Genomic DNA, 17,837 nt, shown 5'->3' with positions numbered 1-17,837 from the left:
TGGGCTCCCAAGTCGCCTCGGCCTCTCTCCACAGCAGGCGTGTAACCCCATCTGTGCAGTGGTGTGCAGAGGGAAGGCATGGTTACAGGAGTGTCAGTGCCCACACCACCCTGGGGACCTCCAGGGAAGGTGGAGCAGATACCCAGTGGGGACCCCACCGCTCACGGCAGTTCTGACACTAACCCCCCTGCGGCTCCCACCCTACTGCCTTGACTGCAAGCACCTGCTGGCAGTTCGGGAGGCCACCTGCACCCCGATTCACGTAGCTACAGATGCAGGGGTTCCCACAAACCACACCAACTCAGTAAGTTGTCAGGACGACCCAAAGAACTCTGAAAGCCCAATAGTTATGATTACAGTCTATTGTGAAGAACCCAGACCAGCAACAGCCAAATAAAGACCACACGGTGGAGGTGGGTGCGGGGACGTGGGGGGCTCTGTACCTGCTGGGCTGGGGTGCACCACCTGTAGGCACACCCGTGTGTCACGGGCCCACCCCTGCCTCCCAGGGGCGCCCAAGCTCTGGTGTCCAGGGGCCTTCCCGCAGCCTTCAGCCCTCGTTCAGCAAGTCGGCCCCCGGCCCTCTTGCCACAGGCTGGCTCCTTGGGCCACCAGCCCGTTCTGTGTGTCTAGGACTCCTGCCCCAGTGTCACCTCGTTAGCAAAAACTCAGGTATGGGAAGCAGAGTCCTTGTAAATAACACAGGATGCTTGCAGCACCCCGGAAACTGCAAAGTTTCAAAATGCTGCTCCAGGCAGAGGGCAAGGACCAGAGCTCCTTGCGGTGCCCCAGTGTGCGGCTGGCACGTGTGGGCGCTTGGCTGGCCTGGCCACGGCTTGTGGGGCTGGCGGACACATCAGGAGCTAGGGAGACAGGATGGATCGCCCCAAATGAAAAGGGCTACGCCCAGTGGCTGAATCTTGTTTCTGGACCATTGTCCAGCAAGAGGAACCAGATTCCTTGGAGACACTGTTGCAGGAACACAGGACAAGGCTGCGTGGGCCACCTTGTGTCAGAAAGCGGAGCCGGCCTGTAGCCATCACCAGCCCGCTGGAGCACCGCCAGGGTACAGGGAGGACAGGAAGCTCCTCTTCCCGGAAAACGCTAGTCCACATGGGGGGCTGGGGGGGACACCAGGACCAGAAACCCACGGCCCACCCTCCACAGCTCCGAAGTCATCCTCATCCCGGGCAGGTGTCACCAGACGCCCGGGAGCCCCTGGGAGAGACACATGGTCTCAAAGCATCCCCCTTACATGACCATTTTTCACCAAGGGGAGCTCCCTCCACAGCAGAGAGCTGGTCCCCACCCCAAGCAAGGGACTGAACCTGGCACCACACATCCTAGGCCCCCGTGGCTCTGCGAGCCCCAGTGCCACTCGAGGGGATCCCAACACTCACATGTGGTGGCCCTGCCAGAGATGTGCACCGCGAGGATTCAAAGGTGCCATGAGACAGCGCAGTTGCCCCTCAGTTATGGCGGGGGGGGGGGGCCTGAACCCCGCAGCCCACCCCGCCTTGAGCTCAGAGTGAACCAGGCGGACGGAGACACACCGGCCCCCACCTACATGCTGGGGGACCCTCCCCTGCGAACGCCCACCCCCTCCATCCCTGTATGGCCACGCGTCCAGCTTGTCAGCTTGACGCCCTAACATCTGCCCTACGTGCTTACCCACCCGCACCCCTGCCCTCCTCACTCCTGCTCAGGAGCAGCCCTCCTGCCCCAGGTAAGGGGGAGCAACCTTCCAATGCAAATCACTGCAGAGCCCATGGCCCAACCCCTCCTCCGTGGCGGTCCTATGCTCCAGCCCACTCTCCCCTGCCCTCCTCACCCACAGGGACCAGAGGAGGAGGAGCAGCCCCGGCACAGCGGGGCCTACGGAGGCAGCCACACCACCTGTCCTCTGCCTGCTGGCCCTTGCCCGGTCCTCCCCACGGAAACCACATAAAGGCTGGTGCCCACAGCGACCCTCCCCCTGCCTCCTGGCCAGGCACTTCCCCGTGTGGCCCTCCTCCCAGGAACTGTGACAGTCTACCATCTGCTCTCCTGGCCATGGATTTCCTACTATGTGGTATTTTAGAACAGTGGCTTGCAGGGGGCCATGAGGAGAGGGGGGATCCAGCACCTTCCAGGCCCTCCCACCCCGGAGCTCCCAGGCCCCGCTGGCTCCAGCCAGGAGAGGCGACCAGAAGGGCCCTCGCATCCATACTGTCCCCAGCACTTGCCCACCACACCAGGAGGGCTCTGCAGGACTTCTCGGTGGATGGTGTAGTGGTAGGAGGATGGGCAAGGCAGAAGGGTGGACTGGGTGAAGAACAGAGGAGGGAGAGGGAGGGGGGAGGAGGGATGCAGGAGGATGGATGGCTGAGAGACAAAGGACTGAAGGAGGAGGAAGGAAAGGCAGTGGAGGGAGGAGGGAGGAAGAGGAAGGAGGGGCGATGAAGGAGCAGGAACAATATAGGAGGTGGAGGCAGGAGGGACAGAGGGAGGGGAGGTTGGATGTGTCGATCCATGGGGTTTGGGGACCTGGCTTCGGTCAGGATTAAGGGATCGGAGGGCAGAGGCACTGGGGCTTCGGGACTATAGGAGCCCTGGGTGCTCATTCTCCACACACCCTTGGGCAGTCCCATCCTCCACTCTGGCCGTTTCCCACACGTGAGGGGTGAGGGTGCAAGGGTGCAGTGAGGGTGCATGGGACAGGGTCACACGCCTGGCTGAGCCAACAGACCTTCCAGTGTGGTTCCTCCCCCTCCCCTCCCATCCCCCCCATCCTCTTAGGAAGTTTGGGGAGGCCCTGAGGGAGGATCTTTCCCTAAGAAAGTGGAGTCCTCAGGCCCACCTTTCTGTGATTCTACAGAGGACTCAGGACAGCACCTTGGTAGGAGGAGACCCCAAACCCTGCATGCAGAAGAGGCATTGGGGGGAGGGGGATGAACTCTGGAGGCAGCCAGGTGTACCCTTCCAGGCCTGTCCCCAAGAAGCCTCAGAGGAGGCGCTGGATTCCCCAGCGACAGGTGTGCGGCCTGTCCACCAAGGTAGCTCACCAGGGGTTCCCCACCCCACCCCCTGGGCCGGTCTGGGGGACACCTCTGCCCAGCCCCAGTCAAAACCCAGCCTTGCAGGGGGAAGGCAGGTGCCATTGCCACACCTCACTGTCCAGGGGAGCCCAGGAAGGCCCAGCGCCTGGTGGAGCCCTCACCTCCCCCACCGCCCGCCACCCTGCTGTCACACTGTCATCGCCAGCTCATCTGCTCCAGATTGCAGCAGGAAGAGTCCCTGGCAGGCCTGCACGCTGCTCTGGGCCTGTCACTCCATCTGTCGCAAGCACACAGGACAGGACGGGCTGAGATCTCCCCAGCATCCCCCCGTCCCCTTCCCTGCCACCCAAAGGAGACCAGCCCCTCACCCAGTCTTCCTGCCAGACTGGTGCTCTTCACCTCCAGGGCGGCAGGCGGTCCTTCCGCAGTGTCCTGCTGTCAGAGGGCACCGAGCTGGGGCCACCACCCCCCACCAAGGCCACTCTGCCCTCAGGTCACCATCAGGCCCCCCATCATCAGGGGGCAAGGGAGCTGCAGGCTAGCCTCGCCGGGAGGGGCACAGGGACCAGGGTGGCATGGGGGCACGGAGGGGGAGCCAAGGGGCTCACAGCAGGACCTGGAGGGGGAAGCAGGGACAAAGCGCCCCATCCTCCCCAGGCCCAGCTGGGTCCTCTGAAGGCAGAGGGGGTTCCAAGCCCAGCACTCAGAACACTGAGCACCTGGCAAATCAGATCTTTCCCCCAAGCCACCAAGTGGAGCCTGATGCTTCCCATCCCGACAAGGCTCCTGCCCCCGTCGGCTCAGAGCACAGGGCCATCTACACAGACCTGAGTGACCGTGGGGGCCCCAGACGTAGCCCCTGGGCCCGGACACTGCTCCCTGGCAGCAGCGGCGGTGATGGCGAGGTGGGAGGCCCTCTGTCTGGGTGGCCGAGGCCACCACCTCAATGGAGATGCGCCTGCTGGGTCACGTTTGCTGGAAGCATGAGCTCCTGACTCCGGGAAGTAAGAGAGGCTTTGAGGGACCCCACGGGGCCCTGGGCGGGCCACGGCCAGAAGGGCCCCAGACGAGCCACCCTTGCAACCTCCAGCTGCAAGAGCATCAGAACCAGGGCCCAGGAGAGGTCTGCGGGCTCAAACCTGAGGCCCTGGGCTCCCCACGCCCAGGCTCCCAAAACGTTGGCAGCTCTGGAAACGCCTCGGCGTCTCGCCAGCCCCAGAGTAAAGACTAAACAGACGGCAACGGCAGGCGCCTTAAACACGGCCCAACAGCAGGCGAGGCCCTTTCTTGGGCCCACCGGCCTCTGACGCACTAGCTGGGCCACAGAGCTCCCAGAGTACGTGGCCGCTGCCCCACTGCAGACCCCGGTGGCTCTTCGTGGTCTCAGGGACAAGAGCTCCAATCCCAGAATACTTCCAGCACCCAAAGCGGCCCCATCCCCACGATCCCAGCCCAGGAACCACCGTCTCCTTCCGTGTGCACCTCTGCGCCTCCAGGACGAGGCACCCGGGTGAAATCACGCGGGGAGGGCACGGTCACCGAGCGTACTGGCTAGTATCCCACTTGGGACACGCCACATCGTGCGCTTGCTCGCCCACCATTGCTGGCGCACATCTAGTTTGGGGCTTTTTTGGGTAACACCTCTGCGAACACCTGTGTGCAGGTGTTGGCACAGACATGTTTCCCGTGTTCTTAGGTGTGCCCCCGAGTCCCACAGCGACTGTTCCGTGAAACCGCCACGGCTTCCAAAAAAGCCAGCCCGTGTCACGGCTGACCGCGAAGCCTTAGCCTCCCAAGCTCCCCACGCCCTCACCAACGCTCTTCATCTTCTGGGGTCTGTGCTGGTTGTTTCCACCACAGCCACACTGAGTGAGTGCAAAGGGGCACCTCGTGGTGGCTTTGGTTGGCATTTTCCTGATGACTGGTGGCACCGAGCTCCTTTCATGTGCTCATCAGACATTTATGTAAATTCTTTGGAGACATCTACTCAAATTCTTGGGCCAGTTTTTAGGGGCGCCTGGGTGGCTGAGGCAGCTCAGCATCTGCCTTCAGCTCAGGTCATGATGCGGGGGTCGTGGGATCGAGCCCATTAGCGGGGAGCCTGCTTCTCCTTCCCTGTCTGCCTCTCCCCACCCCCCCACCCCCATGTACGCTCGCTCTCACTTGTGCTCTCAAATAAGTAAAACCTTAAAATTCTGTGACCGGTTTTCAGGGGCACCTGGGTGGCTCGGCTGGCAAAGGTGAAGCGTCTGCCTTCGGCTCAAGTCAGGCTCTCAGGGGCCTGGGATAGAGCCCTGGGTTGGGCGCCCTGCTTAGCGGGGGGTCTGTTTCTCCCTCTGCCTTTGCCCCCCCACCTGTGTGTGCGTGCCTTCTCTCAAATAAAATCTTTTTTTAAAAAATTCTTTGACTGGTTTTTACGTGGGCAACCGCCATTCACCGTGGAGGTGTAAGCGTTCCTGGACTTTACACGTTTGTTTTGAGCTGCATCCTCACGTGTGTGTTGCCGCTCGTTACTTTCTAATAGCCTCCATGGTCTAGAGTGACCTCAGGCTCGCAGCAACACCGAGTGAGAAGCCTGGTAAGACCTACATCTCGTCCCAACGCACATGCCAGCCCTCCCCCTGCCATCGACAGCCCCCACCAAAGGGCACACCCGTTAGCGTCGATGAAGCCACACGGAATCATCACCAAAGCCCGCGCATTCGACTCCTCCGTTCTAGAGACAACAGAACCCCCGCCGGACGCACGCACGACGTCGGCCGGGCACGGTCCGCAGCGCAGCCGCCCCGCACAGCGCCGACAGCGCTCGGCCTCCAGCCGCGGGGCCGGATCCCCGTCCGTCTCGTCTCCCCGTCCGTCTCCCCGTCCGTCTCCCCGTCCGTCTCCCCGTCCGTCTCCCCGCGCACCAGGGCCGCTCCGCCCCAGTCTCCCACGCCGCTTCTTCCCATCAACCAGCTTGTGCCCTCAGCAAAGATGGCATCTGGCCAGAAAGGGGCAGCCAGTGGCTGCCGGCTGCGTGCCCTCAGCAAAGATGGCTCCCGGCCGGAAAGGAGCTCCAGGGACTTCCGGACCGGCGGACCGCGGCGCGGCTCGCTTCCGGCGGCGCTCCGAATGACGTAAGAGCGCGCCGAGCGGCGTGGCCCTGGGACGCTGCGGGGGCACATGGAGGTCAGCGGCGGTGCTGGCGGCCGCGGTGTAGGTCTGATGGCGCGGGGGGGCGGCTGGGCGGCGGTTGTAAGGCCCCCAAGGGCGCGGGAGGACGCGGGGGAGTTGAGAGTCCCGGGGCGAGGGGAGGCCGGTCCGTGCGCACGCCCTCGTCCGCCGCCATCCCGCGGGCGCGGGTGCAGGTACTCGGTTTGTACCCGGAGGCCGAGCCTCGGGGCGCGAGTACGCCGATACCCCGCGTCTCCCAGCGTCCGCTCTTCTGCGGTTAGGACGGGCGTCTGGCGCGGAGGGAGCCGAGGGAGCCCCGGAGGCCCGGGGCTGGAGCGCGCCGCCGTGGCGGGAGGAGGCCGTCGGGGCCTGTGCGACCTGCCCGTGGCGTGCGCGGCCCCGTCCGCGGGGTTTGTGATAGGCCGGGGAAGAGGGCGATGCCCCGGGTCGCGGCGGGGGGGTAGGGGGGAAGGGTGGGAGGGGAGGAGAGTTCCCGGGGGCCAGGAGGGGGCGCGGTGATGTGGGAGGGGAGGGGAGGGGTGATGGGGCCTGGAGGGGAGCGCCGCGGTGATGTGGGGAGGGGGCGGGGTGATGGGGACCCCCTCCCCGCCCTTGGGAGCCTGCTGCTCGCCTGGAGCCCCGGCTTCGGGCTGGGCCCCGGGGTCACTGTTGAACCGCTGGCCCAGCCACCCCCTCGGGTGATGCCAAGCACAGTGCGCGGACTCTCCGCAGCCCAGGCTCTAATGCGGATGAGTTCTGGGCCTCGGTCACCTGCGCGGAACCAAAAGCCTGAAAGGTGGTTCTTCAGGAAACAGATGTACAGCGCCGGCAGGAAGCAGAGGCTGCGGCCTCTGGAGAGGGGCTGAGCTGCGGTCCGTGTGTCTTGCTCTGTGTCTGGGAGTCCGCAGCTGTGCCCGCCTCACCTCTTCCTCTCCTTTGTGTCTTCAGGGCTGTGGAACTGCCGGCTAGGAGTCTCAGCTGCCTGCCCCCCAGGCCGAGATGGCAGTTCGCCTGGTGAAGCGATGCACCTGCCTCCTGAGGGGGGCCATGCTCGAGGCCCCTGCCCTGGCTCCGGGCTGCGGACTCCGACTTAGCAGGGTCGCCCCCAGGGTTCTGACGTCCTCAGCTACCTCGCCCAGTTCCCACTTCCCAGGTCCCTTATCGGGGCTTGTGGAGAAGGAACGGGCATTCGCCGCCAACTCAGAGCACCAAGATGTGGACCAGCTCATCGAGAAGGCTACTCAGCCTGAGGAGCTGCTGGAGCTCTTTCGTGGTGGTCACTGCTTGCACGAGAACCATGCAGCCCTCATCCTCATCCAGCTCTCTCGCCTGCTGGCCAACAAGCCAGAAGACAAGAAGGCATTGCTTCTGCAGGATGCCCACTTCCAGCAGCTGCTTCAGCTGGTCAATAGCCAGGTGGGTTTCTAGAATGTACTCTGAGGGTTCAACGAGCAGGAAAAGGTGGCCCTAGAGTCCAGAGTAGCCGGTCAGTTTCCAGGTACAGCCAGGAGCTCCACCACCCTGCCAGGTAAGTCCTCCACATCCTCTAGGTTTTCATTTTGGGGGTTTTTTGGTGTGTTTTTTGTTTAAAGATTGTATTTATTCATGAGAGACACAGAAAGAAGCAGAGACACAGGCAGAGGGAGAAGCAGGCTCCATGCAGGAGCCCGATGCAGGACTTGATCCCAGGACCCTGGGGTCACACTCTGAGCCAAAGGCAGACGCTCAACCCCTGAGCCATCCAGGTGCCTCTAGTTTTTCATTTCATAGAGTACAAATACTTTTATGTGTCTTTTTCCTGTTAGTGCTTTATGCAGACGTCTTAGGTGAATGAGTATAAACTGTGTTGTTGTTGTTGTTGTTTTAAGATTTTATTTATTTGTTCATGAGGGACGTGGGGGCGCGGGGGAGACACGGGCAGACGAAGTAGGCTCCATGCAGGGAACTGGACATGGGACTCGATCCCAGGTCTCCAGAATCACACCCCTGGCCAAAGGCAGCGCCAAACCACTGGGCCATCAGGGCTGCCCAGTATAAGCTTTTTTTTCCCAAGCAGCAAACGCCCTTCCCTGGCGAGGCAGTCCTGACTTGTGTAGCTCCCGTCCAGGGTCTGTATGGCTAACAGTGGGCATGCTCCCATGGCTGGAAGGGATACAGGGTATTGGACGGAGGGCGCCAGGCCACTGGGCTGGGTACAGCCATCATCCAGCTAGTCAGACCCTTACACTGAGGGAACAGGGCCGGGGGAGGGCCTGAGTAGCACCTACAGGGGAGGAAGCAGAACTCCAGTTGGCTCTTTTGCCAGAGGGGGGGGTCCACACCACAGGCAGGAGGTCGAACCCCTGCTCTGGCCTTGTCTGCCCACATTCCCTCCCCAAGTCTATGCTTCTGTCCCTTGCTGAGCAAAAGGGATAGGAGATTCACAGTTCAAGGGCGGGGTTTCCAGGCTTCCACTGAAAAGCAGGGGGTGTGGCTGGCTGTTTTTTATGAGATAGGCTAACTAGGCCAAGGGAGGAAATGCTAGAACGTGTGTGTTAGGGGAAGTATCACGTCCGGGAGCTGTGTCTCAGTGAAACGTGTGCGTGCACGCTGGAGTCATGACAGAAGGTGGTCGAGTGCCACTGCCAGTGCCAGTGCTCGTGATCTCATCCTGAGCCCTTCTGGTGGTGAGGGTGTGGTCCTGACGGTTATTTATTGAGTACCAGGTACACACTAAGGAAGCAAGTATTAGGAGGTGGATGTGAACAACATGACAAATTGACGAGCCAGGATAAACCAGGAACAAATTATAACGAGTTTGGAGATTTAAGCTTCCTTTTAAAAGTTCGCCTGCTATCCAGGAGACGCACAGACATAGGCACCAGGTTTCCTGAAACAGACTCAGATTCCAGACTTGTCAGCCTCCGCAGCCCTTCGCACACCGGCTCCCCTGTTTGCACTCAGCACCAGGTGTGGTTCCAGCTCACATTTGAAGGGAACAGCTTCACAAGAAGGGGCACCATTAGAGGCTCAGTGCTCCAGACAGCCCCTCCCCACCGAGTGCCTGTGTCCTGGCTCTCCTGTGGGCCCCCTGTCATATACTGCCTCTGCAAGGGGCTGGGCTGGAGGGGCCCCATGCATCTCTGAGGCCTGGAAACACACACCCTGCTGGGAACGGCAGAGTCTTCTTGTCAGAAACAGGTACCAAGGAGGAGGGAGGGAGGTGCCAGCATGGCACTGCTGTAGATGGTGGGGCTTTAAGGAAACTGAAGTGGGGTGTGAAGCTCCCCTGGTGTTGGTGCCTGACACGGCCACGGTGGCAGCCGGTGAACAACCAGCCCCTTGTCCCTGACGCCTGGGTTAGGATGGCCAGGACTGTGTTGGACCCAGGCCTCCTTTTGCCCACACATTCAAGGGCCTCTCACGCCCTGAGGAGCATGGACTGGGTGGGGCAGGGGGGTCCCCCGTGCCTGGACATGCTGTGCTGGATGCCGGCGTTACTCTCATCAACGTCCATGAGAAACACTTTACCACAACTGTGGGACCGCTCCATTGGGGAAAAGGGGCTTAGAATTTGGGCTTCTCAGACTCAGTGGGGCAGTTGTGTGCTGTAGGAAAGTCAGTGTGTCTGTAACAGCCAGGGAGCGATACGGTCACCACAAGCAAAGGAACGAGCGGGCTCCTGCAGGCTTGCCTCCCAGTCCTGGACGCAATGGCTTGCCTCCCAGTCCTGGACGCAATGGCTTGCCTGGGTTCAGGCCTGCATGTGTGAGATGGGCACTCACCAGATGTGCCCGCCATGCAGAGCAGCTGTGGCCGAGTCTGTGTGTAACCGGCCTCCTCTGTGGAATTTGCATTGGAGAAACTCGGGAATTTCGCTTCTCATGCAACCTTCTTGTTTGAAGGTGACCCAGACAGCTGCCAGAAGCCCCCTCCCCCACCCCAAAGCAGTGGGTGGGCTGTGCTGGGCAGGCAGCTTCTAGTCCAAACCCCTGACATAAGTCAGGTGGAGTCTTGCGTGTGACTTTTTTGTGTCCTTCCAACCCAGATAACCTCCGTGTGGCACGGGATCCTCGTGAAGCTGCTCCGGAGCCTCTATGCGCTGGCGCTCCCCGGGGCCTGCAAGGAGCTGCAGTCGGTGGAGCAGGAGGTCCGCTGGCGCCTGCGCAGGCTTAAGTACAGGCACCTGGTCTTCCTGGCGGAGTCTAGTGCCACCTACATGCAGGAGCGGGACTCCCAGGAGCTGCTGGCTGAGCTGCTTGTGCACCTGGAGCGGCGATGGGCAGAAATCGAGGATTGCCGCATGGTAGTGTCCATGATGGCCAAGATAGGGCACCTCTCGGAGCCACTGATGAACCGCCTGGAAGACAAGGTACTGGGGCAGGAGCCCTGGGAAGCTGCTTGCCACTCCTGGTGGGGAGAGCACAGGGCCCGAACCGTGCCTGGTCTTACTCCACAATCACCTTGTGCGCCTAACTGGGGCCGTCAGGTGGCTCAGCTCCAGGCTAGTGCTTGGTGGTGATGCCTCCCGCACCTTGCAGTCAAGTCAAATTCAGCTCCCATTCCCGTCATAGTGGGTGCTGGCCCAGATGGCTGCCACAGCAAGCCCTGCAGCTCATGGGCCCTGGGTCCTCTGCACTAGGACCTGGGGATAAGTTTGGCTGCAGACAGGGCACCCCAGAACCCAGCGGGGGTCCCTAGCTGGGAGCAGAGGCAGGGCCCACCCAGCTGGGGCCTGGGGTTACTGAGCTCAGGTCCAGTCGCTGTCCCACAGGGGCTGCACTGCATGGGACCCCTGGCCTCGGCCGTCGAGCTGACCCCTGCCGGCTGTGATTGACAGTGCCTGGAGCTGGTGGAGCAGTTTGGCCCCGACGAACTACGGAAGGTGCTGTTGACGCTAGCCACTCAGAATCGGCGGTCAGTGCCCTTGCTGCGGGCCATCTCTTACCACCTGGTCCAGAAGCCCTTCCCCCTGACGAAAGGCATCCTCCTGGACCTGGCTTACGCCTATGGTGAGCCCTTCCCACCAGGAGCACTGGGCGAAGGGGCACTATGGCCGCAGCTATGTCAAATTCGATGCCTGCCTATCCTGTGGCCGGCACTGGTCCAAAAGGCTGCCACAGCAACACTGTGACCCATGGGCCCTGATTCCCCGCACTGGGCCTCAGGGATAAATCTGATCACAGACACCAACCTCCCAGACCTTGAGGCCATACAGGGGTGGCTGGGTGGCTCCCAGGCAGCCCGCTGACCCTCACTGGGTGAACCCTGGGGTCACTGTGTCCCGAAGGCAAACTCGGCTTCCAGCAGACCCAGGTGTTCCAGCGCCTTGCATCTGACCTGCTGCCCCGTGCTCCCAGCCTGACATCCAGCGAGGTGGCCCGCTGCACCAAGTCCTTCGCCCTCCTCAAGTGGGTCAACGGGCCCCTGTTTGAGGCCTTCGTCCAGGTGAGCTGGGCAGCGCCCTGCGTCTTCTATCAGGCGCAGCAGGCCAGACACACTGCCAGACTGCAAAGGGGGGTGGCTAGAGAGGGGGGTCCCCATCCGAAGGTGATTGGGGGAGGAGCCATCTCAGGTGGTGCAGATGACATGGGTGAGGGTGGTCTCCGGCCTCAGGTGACTGTAGCAGGGACTGTTGTGGACAGCGAAGCTCCGAATTTGCTCTCTGCTCCTGAAGCAGCAAGGAAAGATGCTCACGTTTGCGTGCAACCACTTGAGGCTATGCGGACTGGCTGCAGCATTTCCAGAGTCTCCACCTCTGGGGGAAGGTCTAGATGACCTAGGTGGCTGGGAGCCCTGTGGGAGGGCCCGTTGTGTCTTACGTTTCCCTCTGCTGTGTGGCCGGTCTAGCACATCCTAGACAGAGCCCAGACTATCACTGGGCTACACCTGTGCAACATGCTCCTGGCCTTCGCGCATCTGAACTTCCACCCGGAACAAGAGGACCAGTTCTTCTGCTTGGTACAGTCTGTGTACCCCTGCTCCCCCATCCTCTTCCTGTGCCTGCCGGACCCCCGGGGGGAGCTCCAGACTGGACTTGTGCATGGGAGCCCTAGGTATAGAGGCAGAAAGGAAGACCCAGCGTGGGGGCCATGGGGGCGCCAAGAGGGCCATGGGAGCTAGCTGGAGCCACACGGGACATGCGTTGTCTGGGGTCTAAGACCTGAAATCCCCACATGTGCACTGTGTGGCCCAGAGCAGCTGCAGGTCAAGGACCATCAGCCTGCTCAGTCACCACGTGGTCAGGGCTGGGTCTCCCTGGTGCTCCCTCAACTCCCTGCTGATGCTGTGAGGCTTGCCAGCAGGCACAGGTGTGCAGGTCACTGCAGAGTGCCCCTGCGCAGGGGTGAGACTGCCTGTGTGTCTACCGGCCTCAACCCTAGGTCTGCTGGCTGTGGTCCCTTACCAGTGGGAGGGGCAGTGGGAAAGTCTAGCTGAAGGTCGTGCTGCCCAGGTTGCTCCTGGGTGACAAGGAGGGTTTCTGGAGCTTTCTACGAGGGGATGCGCCAAGCCTGAGCAGAGCAACTGCAGGCTCACTCCCCAGAGCTGCTTTGGGCCTTGGTGCGGCCAAGTCCTTCGGGAGCCCTGAGCATGGCTGGCCCTGGGATGTGTGCTGCCGCTGAGGGAGACCCCCATCCGTCCACCTCGCCCTGTCCTCACCCAGGTCCGTGAGAAGCTGGGCTCAATGCTGTCGGGCCTGCCCCCAGCCCTGCAGGTGGACGTGGTGTGGGCTCTGTGCGTGCTGCAGCAGGTGCAAGAGGCAGAGCTGCGGGCTGTGCTGTGCCCTGAGCTGCATACCCAGTTCCTAGGTGAGTGGTGTGTGGCATCTCCTCTTACCCTGAGGGATGCGGAGCCCTTCCCGCTGTAGCTCCAGCTGGTTGGCTGCCTGGTCCTGCATGTGTCCAGCACCTCCAGCGGGGCTGGGCAGGGGAGAGGGGACATCCCAAGCCCACCTGGCACTCACTGCTCCCCCACCCCCTCCCCGAGGGTGGCCCACACACCCTCTTCTACCTGTGATGACATGTATTTCATGGTGCAGCTTGGAGGCAGAGCGTGCTGGTCCTTAGTTCACCCGCTCTTCTCGTTGTGTCCTCTTCCTTAGGGGGCGGGTCCCCAAAACATCAGAGCACCTTTCAGAAGCTGCTGCACATCAACGCTACTGCCCAGCTGGAGTATCCCGAGTACACGGGCCCCCTCCTTCCGGCCTCTGCTGTGGTCCCCAGGCTCTCAGCCTTAGACAGGAAGGTGACCCCTTTGCAGAAGGAGCTGCAGGACACACTGAGGGGGCTGCTGGGGAGCAGGGGCAGCTTCATGGTGCCCACGCAGTACGGCTGGGTCCTGGGTGAGGCCCTCCCCATACTCCCACCACAGCGGCCGCGGGACTGCTCCTAGTTCTGCCCCCTGCTCCCCCGAGGACAGTGCCCAACATGTGCCCCACACCTATCCCTAGACGCTGAGGTAGTGTTGGACCCAGATAGCCAGTTCCTGCCCCCGAGGGACTTCGTGGCCCCCCATCTTGCCCCACCCTCCGGGAGCCAGCCGTTGCCTCCTGGAGCCAAGAGGTAGGCAGGCCTGCAGCTTTTCTGGGCTCCCCACTCCTCCCAAGGGCCCAGGAGCCCTTGAAGCTGAAGCCCTGCGCCTCTCCCCCACCAGGCTGGCCTTCCTACGCTGGGAGTTCCCCAACTACAGCAGCCGGAGCCGAGACTTGCTGGGGCGCTTCGTGCTGGCCCGGCGCCATGTGCTGGCCGCTGGCTTCCTGGTGGTGGATGTGAGTACTGTTGGGCAGGCAGTGACCACATGGCCCCCCAGCTCCTGAGGCTGTCCCTATGAGGGTTCCCCCTTCACGCAGGAGAAAGGGCAGCTTCAAAGATCCTATTTTCCCCAAGGCCGTGGCTTCTGTTACCCGCTCTAGGCCTTGTGCACCAGATCTGCACGTCCACGTCAGCCGGTGCTAGAGCTGGGTGCTGCCCAGGACACTGCGCTCCTTCTTGCTCCCATCGGAGAGCAGACTGTCCTATACGGGCCACAGGACACAGGAGTGGCCTTAGAGGCCACATGATGGTTTTGTCATGCATCTCAGGGTGGTTTTTTGGTTTTGTTTTTAACAATGTTTAAAAATTTAAAAGTTGCTCTCAGATGCCACAGGCTCTTGGATCCCAGGCCTAGAGGTCAGGCTCCTGTAGCTCTGAGCCCTGCGGAAACCAGGATCTCTTCCCTGAACACGGTGCCACAGCTCCGTGGGCTTGGGAGGCCTGGGGTGTGGGCGCAGAACAGCAGACAGAGCAGGGGTCCCCACACTCTCCCCACAGGTCCCGTACTACGAGTGGCTGGAACTCAAGTCTGAGTGGCAGAAAGGCGCCTACCTGAAGGACAAGATAAGAAAAGCAGTGGCGGAGGAGCTGGCCAAGTGACCTGTCCTGAGCCGTGAACTGCGTTTCCCCAGGGTGGGGCCAGGTTCCCCCAGAGGCCTGGCCATGGCCACTCATGGACACACGTCCCTGTGGGGCTTGCCCAGAGAGGAGTGCTGGCCGGCAGCTCTTGCCTCTTGTGGGCAATAAACCTAGAATTTCAGTTTTCAACACCAGAAGGCATCTTGGCCTTTGTCACCGTCACCACCATCCACCCTGCTTTCCAGGCGGTCCGTCTGTCCTAGCTTCTGCCTCCATGGGGGCCCTTGTCCTGTACATGCACACACAGCCACCTGCCTCCTGCTCACACTGCGCAGATTTGGTCCTAGAGTTCCAGCTTTGGAGCCATGAGGACCTTCCTGGGGTAGGCCCATTGGGGTTTGAGCACATGAGTACATGGCTTGGGGCTCTCATCATGGTTTGGTACCCAGCACAGTTGTCCTAGAAGTTCTCTTGTGCATGGTCTCGAGTGAGTGGGGGGAAGCCAGAGACCCAAGCTGACCAGGAGGCAGTGGCTCTGGAGCAGAAGGCAAGTGTACTCATCTGTTACAGCAGGGTTGGAGTCCCCTCCTTGCCGTCTCATCCCAGCCAGGGGGCCCTGGTGTTGTGTGCCCTAAGCCTCCTGTCCTGGCCTGGCAGTAGTCCCACTAGACACTGGAAAGAACAGTCTGCTTCCCTCCTGGTCCCTTGCCAGAAATTTCATTGGTAGAATAGACAAGAGTGATTACTGGGCACTGCCATTTGCCCCCAGCAGCTCAGAAGAGTGCAAAGGCAGCCAGGGAGAAGGGCCCCTCAACCCCAGGTCCCCATCCCAGCGGTGCCACAAGCCTCCAGAGGGTCTCAGGAAGAGCTAGTTCATCTCTTGAAACCTCGCGGGCCTGGGGGTGGATGGGGAGCCATTGGACCCTTGTTTGCACAGGCTGGTGGCTGTCCCTCACCAGGTGGGAGGGGGCAGCCAAGGTGGCCTAGGCAAGATGGAGGCAGGAGGGCCTGCCACAGTGGAGCACTGTCCTGGATGAGTGCCACATGCAGAGCTGGTTCAGGAGGACTTCAGGGATGTCCCATCCACCACTTGGGACCACCGGCCTTCATGGCAGACACTCGGGTCCCTTTGTGCTTATGAGAAGGGACAGTGGTCCCTGTGTCCTCCCAGTTTCCCCGGTGCTGACCTCTTGTGGGACCAACGGGTGTCACACCAGGACACTGACAGGGAATGGAGTGCACGTTGGCACGAAGACCCCTGTGCCCTTCACACCGTGCATCCCCCTTGCTAGCTGGTGACCTTGGGTTGGATGGGTTTAGCTCCTGCAGTTAGGTCCGTTCTTGGATCAGTGCCTGGGGTGTGGCTGCCTGTCGTGGCACCATCCCACATCCCCCTGGCACAGCGAGGGGCCCTGAGGTCCTCCACACCCTCATCCCGTGGTAGACGCTTGAGGTTCCAGGAGGCAGGGCAGGTCCCTGTGGCTGGTGCTGGGGAGCACTCTAGCCATCAAGTGGGTGTTTCCACAACCAGCAGCGGTCTTTTCACCTTCACGTGTGCTTACTGGTCACTCACATGATCTTTGGAGAAATACCTACTCCCATTCTGTGTCTCATATGCAGTTAGGTCGTCTGAGTTGTAACAGTATGTTCCAGAAACCAGTGCCTTGTTGGATAAATGATCTGCAAATGCTTACTCCCATTTTGTGGGTTGTACCTTCTTGGTGGTGTCCTTGAAGCTACAAAGTTCCTGTGATATTCACTGTATTTTCTTTTACTTGTGCTTTGGGGCTCATATCCAGAAATCATTTGGTGAATCTAGGTCATGAAAATATACCCTGTTTTCTAAGAATTTCGTAATTCTGCCCATATATTACTACTTTTAATCTATTTGGGGTTGACTTTTGAATTTGGTGTGTGCTGAGCGTCAACTTCGTTCTCTTCCGTGTGACTCTCCAGTTGTCCCAGCACCGTTATTGAGAAGATTGTTTTCCCCTTGAGAAGTATGATCTCAATAGTATGATCTTGGCATCTTTGTTGAAACTCACTTGGCCACGGATGCCTGGGGTTATTTCCAGGCTCTCAGTAGCACACGGTCTCTTGATTGTTGGCTTTGTAGGACCCTTTGAAACCAGAAAGTGAGTCCTGAATTACATCAAGCTAAAAAGCTTCTGCACAGCAAGGGAAAGAGCCAGCAAAACTAAAGACCTACAGAATGACAGGAGATATTTGCAAATGACATATCCAATAAAGGGTAGGTGACCAAAATATATAAAGAACTTAATACCAAAAACACCATTTGTATTTTAAAATGGACAGAAGACACGAACAGACGTGTCTCCTAAGACATCCAGATGGCCAACGGACACAAAAAAGTTGTTGAGCATCACTTGCCATCAGAGAAACACAAATCAAAACCACAATGAGACACCAATTCACACCCATCAGAATGGCTAAACAAGACAGGAAACCACGAATGTTGGCGAGGATGTGGAGAAAGGGGGGAGGATGCAAACTGGTGCGGCCACTGGAAAACTGGAGGTTCCTCAAAGGGTTAAAAATAGAGCTACCCTACGACACAGTAATTGCACTGCTGTTTACCAAAAAACAACAGGAATTCAAAGGGATACTGCACAGAAAGGGAAACAGAACATGAGAGACTCCTAACTGGGAAACAAACTAGGGGTGGGGGAAGGGGAGGGGGGTGGGGGTGACTGGGTGACGGGCACTGAGGGGGGCACTTGATGGCATGAGCACTGGGTGTTATTCTATATGTTGGCAAATTGAACACCAATAAAAAATAAATTTACAAAAAATAAAACAAAGGGATACTGCAGCCCTGTGTGTATAGCAGCATTAATTACAATAGCTAAGCTCGGAAGCAGTCCATCAACTGATGAGTAGATTAAATTGTGTATCCATGCTGTGGAATATTCCTCAGCCATTAAAAAAATAAACCTTGCCATTTGCAACAATGTAGATGGAGCCAGAGAGTATTCTGCCAAGTGAGCTAAGATACCATAGGATTTCACTCATGGAATTTAAGAAAAATAAAGGGAAAAAGACCAAAAACTCCCAACTAAGGATGGTTAGTTATGTGAGGGGAGGGGCTAAGCACGCTGCTCTCGATGAGTGTGGGATTCTCTGGCAGGGCTGACTTGCTATGCTGTACACCTGAAACTAATACAACACTGTGTTAACTACACTGGAATTTTAAAAAGCATGAGCCCTATTGTATGTTTTTGAGATTGTTTCAGGTCTTCTGGGGCTCTTGCAACCG

General features: G+C 59.7%; 1 protein-coding gene and 2 non-coding genes across 6 annotated transcripts; all 3 read left to right on the top strand.

The window, feature by feature from the left end:
• The first annotated feature begins 6,102 nt into the window (after positions 1-6,102).
• On the top strand, positions 6,103-14,757 carry TBRG4 (transforming growth factor beta regulator 4). 4 transcript variants are annotated; one of them, XM_077849960.1, is made up of 11 exons: positions 6,103-6,206; positions 7,140-7,607; positions 10,219-10,542; positions 11,011-11,182; positions 11,461-11,618; positions 12,021-12,131; positions 12,835-12,979; positions 13,273-13,512; positions 13,621-13,732; positions 13,824-13,938; positions 14,480-14,757. In XM_077849960.1, exons 2-11 carry the CDS (start codon positions 7,191-7,193, stop codon positions 14,579-14,581), a joined length of 1,896 nt encoding a protein of 631 aa, XP_077706086.1. In that variant the 5' UTR covers positions 6,103-6,206; positions 7,140-7,190; the 3' UTR covers positions 14,582-14,757. The 4 variants fall into 4 exon arrangements, with proteins under 4 accessions (XP_077706086.1, XP_077706085.1, XP_077706084.1 ...); XM_077849959.1 differs by having other exon boundaries at positions 6,110-6,237; XM_077849958.1 differs by having other exon boundaries at positions 6,128-6,233.
• LOC144285183 (small nucleolar RNA SNORA5) lies at positions 10,707-10,843 on the top strand. Its single transcript, XR_013353566.1, has one exon. It is a non-coding gene; the product is annotated as a small nucleolar RNA SNORA5 (small nucleolar RNA).
• Positions 11,228-11,362, top strand: LOC144285184 (small nucleolar RNA SNORA5). Its single transcript, XR_013353567.1, has one exon. It is a non-coding gene; the product is annotated as a small nucleolar RNA SNORA5 (small nucleolar RNA).
• Positions 14,758-17,837: the final 3,080 nt, after the last annotated feature.

The sequence above is a fragment of the Canis aureus genome, chromosome 15 (genome assembly GCF_053574225.1).
Source record: "Canis aureus isolate CA01 chromosome 15, VMU_Caureus_v.1.0, whole genome shotgun sequence".
In the NCBI taxonomy this organism is placed as follows: Eukaryota; Metazoa; Chordata; class Mammalia; order Carnivora; family Canidae; genus Canis; species Canis aureus.
The sequence above is the reverse complement of the archived record's forward strand: the minus strand, read 5'-3'. Positions and strand labels throughout refer to the sequence as shown.

Bases quoted from the DNA above. Each gene is read 5' to 3' on its own strand.
- TBRG4 (XM_077849960.1), top strand. From the start codon at position 7,191: ATGGCAGTTCGCCTGGTGAAGCGATGCACCTGCCTCCTGAGGGGGGCC. The intron at 11,183-11,460 runs GTGAGCCCTTCC...TGTGTCCCGAAG, and splicing joins GGACCTGGCTTACGCCTATG to GCAAACTCGGCTTCCAGCAG. The intron at 13,939-14,479 runs GTGAGTACTGTT...CTCTCCCCACAG, and splicing joins CTGGCTTCCTGGTGGTGGAT to GTCCCGTACTACGAGTGGCT.